The 11,356-nt window shown below is 36.0% G+C and overlaps 1 protein-coding gene across 1 annotated transcript in view; it reads right to left on the bottom strand.

Moving 5' to 3' along the window:
• Positions 1-7,839, bottom strand: part of LRRC39 (leucine rich repeat containing 39) — a 19,670-nt gene extending 11,831 nt beyond the window's left edge. Inside the window, exons 1-2 of the mRNA XM_006831040.1 lie at positions 7,646-7,839; positions 2,119-2,224 (exon numbers count right to left, since the gene is read on the bottom strand). Of these exons, the coding sequence (XP_006831103.1) occupies positions 2,119-2,224; positions 7,646-7,794 (255 nt within the window). The 5' untranslated portion in view covers positions 7,795-7,839. The remainder of the gene's footprint in view (positions 1-2,118; positions 2,225-7,645) is intronic.
• Positions 7,840-11,356: the final 3,517 nt, after the last annotated feature.

Here is an 11,356-nt window from a genome sequence, read left to right as displayed (position 1 = left end):
ATACATATATACACACCACAATTTGTTTATCCATTCATCCACTGGTGGGCACTTAGGTTGTTTCCATCTTTTTTTCTATCATAGGTGTGCATATGTCTATTTGTGTCATTGCTATTAGGTCTCTAAGATGATCTCTAGGAATGAGACTGCTGAGTCATAGGGTACTTACTTCTAGGTTCTAACTTTTTGAGGAAGCACCATACAGTTTTCCATTGTGGTTGTATTACTTATAAGTCCTACCAATAGTACATAGGGGTTCCAGTCTTCCCATAACCTCATCAGCATTTGTTTTGTTGTTTCTCTATCAGTGTCATTTTGGCAGGAGTGAGATGATGCCTCATTCGTAGTTTTGATTTTGCATATCTGCTAGCTAATGTTCACAAGCATCTTCTCATGTGCTTCTTGGCCACTTGGATATCCTCTTTGTTGAAGTGTCTGTTCATTTCCTTTGCTCATTTTTAAATTGGATTGTCATTTTGTTATTGAGTTGTTAAACTTTTCTATATTTTTTAGAGATTCAATTCTTACCCACATATATCATTTCTAAAGGATTTTTTTTTCCAATCTGTAGCTTCTTTCTTTAGTTTTTTGGTGAGTATACATATTTAATTTTCCGTAAGTCTCAGTTATCTAATTTATCTTCTGTTGCTTGTGCATTTGTGGTTATATTTGGTACTAAAACTGAAAATAATTAGGTCCCATAATTTTGCCCTATGTTATTTTCTAGGAACTTCAGTTTTAGTTTTAGTATTTAGGTCTTTTATCCATTTTTTGCTAGTTTTTGTATATAGTGTTAAGTATGGATCTTATTTTATTTTTCTGCAAATATCTAGTTTTGTCAGCACCATTTATTAGACCTTTTATTTCCACTGAATGGACTTTGACTTCTTATATAAAATCATAGATACCCATAGATGAATGGATTTGTTTCTGGGTTGTAGCAATAGTTTTTTATTTTTCAAAGCACTTTGGAATATTTTTCTTAATGGATTATATTTCCAAATGCTTTGTATTATTTCTAAGTTTTAAGATATTTCCTTTTTATTTATTTATATATATTTTTGCTAAGCTTTCAAAACCTAATCATAATAGCAGAAACAAAATAATGTATTTTTATCAATAGTACACATAGAATTATGTCCTAAAAATTGTATTATATGTGTTTTTCCTAGAGTGCATATGCTATTGGTTAATTGAAAGCATAGAGAGACCCCAAAAATATCACTAATCAATAATTCAAAATTCTCTTGGATTCCTGTTTTTCTGTTATAGTAATTGTTTTTTGTTTTTAATTCCTGTTTTTAAGGATTTTATAAGTTTTAAAGTTTCAGTTATTCTGAATTCTATGCCTTTACCTTTTCGGCTTATACAGGCTAGAAGAAATAACAAAGGAAGGTTACTAGTACTAGTTTCCAGTAAGTCATTTCCAACTCATGGTGACCAGGTGTGTGTCAGAGTAGGACTGTGCTCCATGGAGTTTTCAGTGATTGATTTTAGGGGGAGTTGGTTGCCAGACCTTTTTTCTGAGGTACCACTGGTTGGATTTTTAACCTCTAGCTTTCTAGTTAGCAGCTAAATGTGTTAATCATTTGCATCACCCAGGGACTCCAAAAGAAGGATAGAGACCCTTGTAAAAAATTAAAGCGTGTCAGTGTAACTAAGCAACTGTGTGTGAGGGAGAGAAAGGGAGAGTAGGTGACAGAGAGAGAGAAAAAAATATCATTTAGTGGACCTAAGAGAAAATTAATATCCATTTCCTTTTTATGAAGTTGTCACTGAACATTTACTTTGGAAAGACTAAATTATTTTAACTAAACAGATGATAATCTTTTCATCTTTAGTGAAAAATCAGAAATAGCTTGTTAAAGAAAAGGTGTAGTAGGGGAATTATTATAAACAACTTAGCATAGTCAGGGCTGATGCAAAATGATTGAATTTTTTCAGAAAAAAAAGTAATGTTTTTTCACAGTTGTTCATGTTGTCCAAATTAATTTGCATTTTTAAAATTAGAATTTCTAACTTTGGTCTTAATTAAATACTTAGTCTCAGAATCATTTCCTGGCCTCTCCCACAAAATATGAAATATGGAAAATTGAGTATCATTTCTCCAAAACTTACCTTCCATTCTTCTTTTTCTATCTTCAAAATAATTCTCCCATCTTCCACAGTAACCTTTTCTCTTAGCTTGGTTAAGCTAACTCTCTCTTCCCAGATGCGCACTAGCCTAGAAGACCAGGAAATCATCTTAGTTCGTAGTTAATGAGATAAATAGAATTTGCTTTTTATATGACCTGTGAAAGACAGCCACTTGATCAGTGGTATCTGGAAGTTAGACAAGAATTTATGGGCAGGAATTATATATTTGATTAGTACCACAATGCCATTATTTGTAAGTTTTTGAAACCAGCTATAACTCGCCATAGGTTTTTTTTTTTTGGTAACACCTTTGTTGAAGTATAATTCACATAGCATAAAATTCATCCCTTCAAAGTAAGCAATTCAGTGGTTTTTGGTAAATTCACAGAGTTCTGCAGTTATTACCAGTATCTAATTCCAAATAATTTTTATGAGATACAAAAAAAAGTCCATACGTACTAACAGTCAGCCCTCAATTTTTCTTCCTCCAATTCCTGGTTACCACTAACCTACTTTCTATCTCTAAGGATATACCTAGTCTATGGATTTCATATAAATGGAATCATACAATATGTAGTCTTTTGCATCTGGCTTCTTTCACCTAACATAAGGTTTTTAAGATTCATCCATTCTATAATATGTATTAGTGCTTCATTCTCTTTTATGGCCAACAAATATATCATTGTATGGATAGGATACATTTTACTTATACATTTGTCTGTTGGTGAATATTTGGGTTGCTTCTAGTTCTTGGCTCTTAAGAACATGGTGATTCTATGTTTAACTTTTTTTGAAACTGTCAAATTGCTTCCAAATTGACAATGCCAATTTACATTCCCACCAGCAATATATGAGGAGTCCTGGTGTGGAGCTGTGGGATAAAACACTGAACCACAAGGTTGATTGAACCACAAGGTCAGTGGTTCAAACTCATCAGCCGCTCCTTGGAAACCCTATACATGGTTGCTTTGAGTCAGAATCAACTCAATTGCCCTTAACAACAACAAAGCAATCTATGAGGCCTCCAATTTCTATACATCTCCATCAATATTTGTTATTGTCCATCTTTTTTATTATAGCCATCCTAATGAGTGACAGCATCAATGGACTCAAGCGTGGCAACAATTGTGATGTTGGCCCAGGATCGGGCAGTGTTTCCTTCTGTTGTGCATATGGTTGCTATGAGTCTGTACTGACCTGATGTCACCTAATAACAACAATGAGTACGAAATGATATCTCATTGTGATTTTGCATTTCCCTGGTGCTAATCCACCATTTGTCTGTCAGTTTGTCATACTGTGGTGCTTGTGTGGTGCTGTGATACTGGAAACTATATCACTGGTATTTTAAATACCTGGTGGACAGGTTTCAGCGGAACTTCTATATTAAGACAGACTAAGAAGAAGTATGGAGTCCTGGTGTGGCACTGTGGGTAAATGTGCCAGACTGCAAAGCCATTTGAAGTGCAAGGTTGGTGGTTCAAGCTCACCAGCTGCTCCTCAGAAACCCTATACAGGGTCGCTATGGGTCGGAACCGACTTGATGGCACTTAACAACAACAACAACAACAGGAAGAAGGAGAAGGGGACCACTTCTGAAGAGTCTGTCACTGAAAACCTTATAAATAGCAGCAGAGCATTGTCTAATATAGTGCCCAAAGAGGAGCCACTCAAGTTGGAAGGAATTCAAAATACAACTGGGAAAGAACTTCCTCCTCAAAGTAGAGTTGACCTTAATGACATGGATAGAGCAAAGTGCTTGAGACCTTCATTTGCTGATGGAGCAAAACTCAAAATGAAAAACAGCTGTGAACACATCCATTAATAATTGAAAATTGGAATTTACAAAGTAGTAATATAGGAAAATTGGAAGACATCAAAAATGAAATGAAACACATAAAGATTGATATCCTAGGCATTAGTGAGCTGAAAATGATCAGTATTGGCCATTTTGTATCAGACATTCATAAAGTTTACTATTCCAGGAATGACAAGGTGAAGAGAAAAGCTGTCACATTCATTATCAAAAAGAATGCTTCAAGATCTATACTGAAGTACAATGCTGTCTGTCATAGGATAAAATACATTTGCCTACAAGAAAGATTGGTTAATAGCACTATTATTCAAATTTACACAATAACCACTAAAGCCAGTGAAATTGAAGAATTCTAACAACTTCTTCAGTCTGAACTTGATCAAATATACAATCAAGGTACATTGATAATTACTAATGATTGGAATACAAAAGTTGGAAACACAGAGTAAGCATTGTTGTTAAGTGCTGTTGAGTCGTTTCTGACCCATAGCAACCCTATATAGGGTTTCCAAGGAGCAGCTGGTGAGCTTGAACCACTGACCTTGCAGTTCAAACGATTTTGCAGTCTGACGCGTTAGCTCACAATGCCACACCAGGACTCCAGAATAAGGGTTGGTAATTGGTAAATATGACCGAGGTGAGAGAAATTATGCTGGAGATCACATGATAGAATTTTGCAAGACCAATGACTTATTCATTACAAATACTTTTTTTCAGCAACATAAATGGGAAACATACACATGGACTTCACCAGATGGAAAACACAGGAATCAAATTGACTACATCTGTGGGAAGAAACTATGGAGAAGCTCGCTTTCAACAGTCAAAACAAGGTCAGTGACTAACTGTGGTATAAACCCTCAATTTCTTATATGCAAGTTGAGGCTGAAGCTGAAAAAAGTTAAAATTACAAGAGCCAAAATATGACCTTGAATATATCCCACCTGAATTTAGAGACCATCTCAAGAACAGTTTTGATGCACTATACACTAATGGTTAATGAAGACCAGAAGAGTTGTGGGATGATAGCAAGAACATCATACATGAAGAAAGCAAAAAGTCATTTAAAAAACATGAAATAAAGAAAAGACCAAAATTGATGTCAGAAGAAACTCTGTAATTTGCTCTCCAGTGTAAAGATGCTAAAGTAAATGGAAGAAATGAGGAGGTAAAAGAACTGAACAAAAAATTTCAAAGAGCAATCCCAAAACACAAAGTCAATATTAAAATGTGCAAGGACCTGGAGTTAGAAAATCAAAAGGGAAAAACATGCTCAACATTTCTCAAGCTGAAAGAACTGAAGAAAATTTTCAAGCCTCGAGCTGCAATACTGAAGGATTCTATAGGCAAAATACTGAACGACACACGAAGCAAAAGAAGATGGAAGAAATATATAGAGGCACTTTATCAAAAAGAATAGGTCGATGTTCAGTCATTTCAAGAGGTACCATATGATCAAGAATTGATGGTATTGAAGGAAGAAGTCCAAGCGTACTGAAGGCATTGGTGGAAAACATGGCTCCAGGAATTGATGGAATACAAATTTAAATGTTTCAACAAACTGATGCAGTGCTAGAATCGCTCATTCATCTAGGCCAAGAAATTTCGAAGACAGCTACCTGGCCAAGTGTTGGGAAGACATCCATATTTGTGACCATTCAAAGAAAGGTGACCCAGTGGAATGCAGAAGTCATCAATAAATATTAGTAATATAACATGCAAGTAAAAATTTTTTGCAGATAATTCATAATCATTGTAGCAGTACATCAACTGAGAGCTACCAGAAATGAAAGTCAGAAGAAAACATGGAACAATGGACACCATTGCTGATGTCAGATGGATCTTGACTGAAAGCACAGAATACCAGAAAGAAGTTTACTTGTGTTTTACTGACTGTATAAAGGCATTCATTTGACTGTGTGGATCATAATGAACTATAGATAGATAGATAGATAGATAGATAGATAGATAGATAGATAGATAGATAGATAGATAGCATTCAAAAGAATGGGTATTCCAGGGCATTTCATCATGCTTATGAGAAACCTGTACATGATCAAAAGGTAGTCATTACAACAGAACAAGGGGATACTGAATGGTTTAAAATCAGGAAAGGTGTATGCCAGGGTTGTATCCTTTCACCATATTTATTCAATATGTATGTTGAGTAAATAATCCAAGAAGCTGGATTAGAAGAAGAATAACATAGCACCAGTATTGGAGGGAGACTCATTAACAATCTGAAATATGCAAAGGCTAAAACCTTGCTTGCTAGACGCTAAGAGGACTTGAAATACTTATTATGAACATCAAAGACGACAGCCTTTAGTATAGATTACACTTCAATGAAAAGAAAAGAAAATTCCTCACAACCAGACCAGTGAATAACACCAGGATAAATGGAGAAAGGAATGAAGTTGTCAAATACTTCATTTTGCTTGGATCAACTATCAACACTCATGGAAGTAGCAGTCAAGAATCCAAACAACATATTGCATTAGGCAAATTGCTAAAATTAAAAGCAAAGATGTCATGAGGACTAAGGTTTGCCCTACCCAAGCCATGGTATTTTCAATAGCCTCATATGCATGTGAAAGTTGGACAATGAATAAGGAAGACCATAGAAGAATTGATGCACTTGAGTTATGGTGTTGGAGGAGAATATTAAAAGTACCATGGACTGTCAGAAGCACAAACAATTCTTAGAAGTATAGCCAGAATGTTCCTTAAGAAACCAAGATGGCAAGGTTTTGCCTCTTATACTTCGGATATGTTGTCAGGAGGGACCAGTCCCTGGAGAAGGTCATTATGCTTGGAAACGTGAAGGATCAGAAAAACAGAAGAAGGCTTCCAATGAAATGGATTGACACAGTGGCAGCAACAATGGCTCAAATATAACAATTGTGAGGATGGTGAAGGACTGGGCAGTGTTTCCTTCTATTGTGCACAGGGTCACTATGGATCGCAAGTGAGTTGACAGCACCTAACAAAAACAACAACAACAACAAGTAAGTGATTTCATGGCCCTCTAATAAACACATTCAACTTCAGAGTTAAAATTTATATTACCACATTCCAAACTGGACTTTGTTTTTCACATATAAAAAATGACTATAAAATCTTAGTTATTCTGAGGCATGTCTCTACTGATTTTTGATCTGTTGAAAACTTAGATGAAAATAATATCAAGCTATAAAAATAACAAAAGATTTTATTTCTAGCTTAGGAAATATTTTGTGTATAGTTAATAGAGAAAACGAAATTTAAAATTGAATTTGTGCTATTTTAGCCCATTAGAATGATAAATAATGTCAACAAAAGTAGCCATCAAAAACATTTTATTTATTTACTAGTTTTAACTAAGTTATTGAGTGTCATCGAGTCTGTTCCGACTCATAGTGACCCTGTACAGGGTTTCCAAGAAGTGGCTGGTGGGTTTGAATACAGACCTTGAGGTTAACAGTTCAGTACTTATCCTCCAGGGCCACACCAGGAGTGTGGTACTGTGGGATAAAGCACTGGACTGTAAGGTCAATATGAAACACAAGGTTGGTGGTTCAAACTCACCAGCCGCTCCTTGGAAACCAACTCAACAGCATTTAACAACAACAGTTACATCTAGGTGCTTAATAAATGCTCTACTTTATAATAATGATGTTATCAATTCTCATTAATAAGCAAGTTATAACAAACTTCTGTTGAAAGTCTTTCTGTAGCTTCAGATCTTCATTTTGTTTTTGAATTCTTTTTTCCCAGACTTCTTTTACAGCATTGACGGCTCCTGTATGAACTGCATTTTCTGTCATGATTTCTCCACATTGCCACAGAGTCACCAGCTGCATTCAGTTCTGAATGTCTGAATCACAGACACCGTCTAAAAAGGACCTAATGGAAGCAGAAGAAGAAAAGAAAGCATTTTCAGAAGTTCTTTGAATATTTTATATTTAGCTATTGTGCACACTCTCTATATTCCCAAATCTATATAAGTACTCTAAATGCCATATCTCACTTAATAATCCTCATAATTGGTACTTAAAGATGAGAAATAGCACAGTGGATTTGTAGGATAAGCATGGGACTTGTAACTACAAAATTGGCAGTTCAAGCCCATCAGCCACTTGTATGACACTTTCTGCTCCTACAAAGATTTAAAGCCTCAGAAACCCGATATGGGGTTGCAATGAGTTGGAACCAACTCAATGGCTCTTAACAATAGATGAGAAAGAAGATGAGCAATTTGCTTAAGGTCTCACATCTAATATGTGGCAGAGGTGGGACTTAATGTCAAGGCTACTTCCTTCCTTACTGTGTAATTCTCAGTATTGAAAACTACAACCACTCTAAATAACCAATTACAGGAAAATTGTTAACTAATGAGTATATACAATAGACTGACATCTGGATTCTATAAGCAAAAGTTGGAATTCAATTAAATGATAATATATGGGGATTGTTTGGTTTTCTGTAAAAAAATAAATAGAAAATGGACAGATGCAGTATTGAAGATTGTAACCTGAATCTTAGAAATGAGAGAAAAATATACAGTAATAGTGGAAGGGTTATATAAATTTTGTTGGTTCTCTAGATGAAATGATTTGCAGTCATTACAAATGGTGGTCTTGACTTTTTTTTTTAACCAAACTAGATTAGCAATAAAAATACTACTTGTATTATTGTCGCCTAAATTCAGGAAGATGGAAGTTTTCACAATCATTACTTCTTTTTCTTTTCCCCCTATCATTTTGGAGGGTTAATTCATTTTATATCAGTCAAACTTTTTTCTTCAAAACCACATAGTTATGTAAAACTGGTGCTCTCCCATGTAAACTATCACTCAATTCACAATAAAAACTTAAAATAAAAAATTTTAAACCCCCACATAGTTAAATAATGTTCCATAACAAATTTCTTACCTCTAAATAAAAGCATTTATATGATGTGTTAAACATGTACTGGTTTTAAAAATCACACTCCACCCACAATATTAGTTAGAATAACCCACAGATTTAAACATAAGGGGTCTGAAAAGTATCCATTTTTCAAATGATAATCTGCAAATTCTGTTTATGTCTGTTTAAAAAAGGCGAAGGGTACTTGAATCATCTGAAGCACATTTTATAAAATGTGTAATGGAAAACAAAGAAAAAGGCTATTAGATTACAGTATTTCATTGGCAGGAGTGAATGTTAATTGCCTCTTAGAACCTTCAATGAAATCTAATTGCTGGCTTGGGCTGTCACCACTGACCCCGTAACAGACTAGTACACCCTTCATAAACATAATTTGGCATAATCCCCCTTCATTATGGTTATTATAGCCCACAATAAGACACATCTGCACAAAAATAAACTCTTCAGGCTCTCCTCTAAATAGATGTGTTACTTCTTCAGGGCAGAGCAAGTATTGCTGATGGCAGAATCATCCTTACAACAAGTGGTACCAGTTGACAGCCCAAGTTTACTTCCAAACTTAGACTCACACACCATACAGAATCCATGAACACACTACATGGTAATGGAATTGTGTGGGAAGCACAGCACTAACTAAATAACTACCATCAATAGAAAGAAAGAGTTTCTTGAAACAAACCATGGTTCTGAATTAGGAAATCCGTATGTATACATTACAGTCTAAATGTCAGATATTGATCCCAAGAGTTTAATTCAGACATGCTTTAAATATATATTTTGTTGTTGTTGTTGTATGCCGTGGAGTCGGTTCCGACTCATAGCGACCCTGCATAGGGTTTCCGAGGCTGTTAATCTTTACAGGAGCAGAACGCTTCATCTTTCTCCCACGGAGCAGCTATATATATATAGCTTAGCTTTTATTGTGAATTGAGTGATAGTTTACAGGACACAGCATCAGTTTTGCTCAATCATTACTTCTTATACTGGAGTGCTATAATGAAAGGAAAACAAACTTTGTAATGGAAGAAGTGCTTGGAGCTGCATAGGAAAATGATGTTGTTGCTGTAAGTGCTGTTGAGTCTGTTCTGACTCATAGTGGCCATGTACAGGGTTTATGAGGAGCAGCTGGGGGGTTCAAACTGCCCACCTAGAGGTTAGCAGTCCAGGGCTTGTCTTACAGAGCTACACCAGGACTCGAACATAGGAGAATTTTTTCTTGTTCTTAAGTGCTGTGGAGTCAGTTCTGACTCAAAGCAACCTTGTATAGGGTTTCAGAGGCTCTAAATCTTCACAGCAACAGAAAGCCTCATCTTTCTGCCACAAAGCAGTTGGTGGGCTCAAACCGCAGACCTTGTGGTTCGCAGTTCAGTGATTATCAGTTGGAGCCGCCACGCATAGTATAGAAGACCAGGTACTCTCATTTAATAATGACAACAGTATACGTTGGTATATTCTTTATGGAGAGAACTTTGGAAATAGCTATTAAAATCACAAATGCACATTCATTTACACTAGGAATTTACATTGCAAATATTTTCACATGTAAAATGACTCATTGCAAAGTTATTTATTGCAGGATTTATGTAACAGCAAAAAATTGGAAACAACCAATTTTCCCATTGGTGAAATATAGTACACTCGTTGTTGTATGTTGTCGAGTCAGTGCCAACTAACAGCAACCCTGTATAGGATTTCCGAGGAGCTGCTGGTGGGTTTGAACTGCCAGTCTTGTGATTAGCAGTCTAGTGCTTATTCTACAAGACCATACCAGGCCCTCTACCATGGGAACTTAGCTCCAAAGAAGGAAATGTTTTATATATTGACATACCATCATTTCCAAAACGTATGATTTGCCAATATTTACTTCTGCATTCTAAGGAGTTTGTAGTTTTGAATCCCAGATTTTTGCTATTAGGAAAAATATTGTTTGTTTTTGTTTATTATTATTATTATCTCTTGGTACTGAAGTGGAAAAGTTCTATTGGGAATACGAGGATAAAAGTCCAAAAGTATTGCTACTAGAAGACTTCTAGCAAATTGGCTGACTAGGCAGATGCACTATACAGACCCTCTATAACAAAGATACGACAGACCAAATGAAACAGACACAGAAGAAAATCCTGGAACCCTGAACTTCAGAGGAAAGGTTAGAAAATTGGAGTGTATGAATGCTGGGAGGAGAAGCTGAGCATGGACAGTGAGAGAGGGAGGCAGATTGTTGACAGGCCTGGGAGACACGATGCAGTCATGTTTGGCAACGAAAGGTGGCCTGGCAGAGCAGATTCACACATGAGCTGGGAAAGGTGTGATTCCTTCATTTCCCCCACACACTCCTGGTAACCAGAGGTGTGGTCAAAACCCACCCTCATCCACTCTGAGCTTAGACCCTGCTCTCTAGTTCACAGCCATGTGTTCGGGAGCTGTGCCAGTGTGAGGTAGAGACCAGCTGTACCACTTCAGTGTGATGCTTTGGTGCCTGGATTCAGGCTGGCTC

The sequence above is a fragment of the Chrysochloris asiatica genome, unplaced genomic scaffold, assembly GCF_000296735.1.
Source record: "Chrysochloris asiatica unplaced genomic scaffold, ChrAsi1.0 scaffold00002, whole genome shotgun sequence".
Classification (NCBI taxonomy): domain Eukaryota; kingdom Metazoa; phylum Chordata; class Mammalia; order Afrosoricida; family Chrysochloridae; genus Chrysochloris; species Chrysochloris asiatica.
This window is presented reverse-complemented; position numbering and strand designations above follow the sequence as displayed.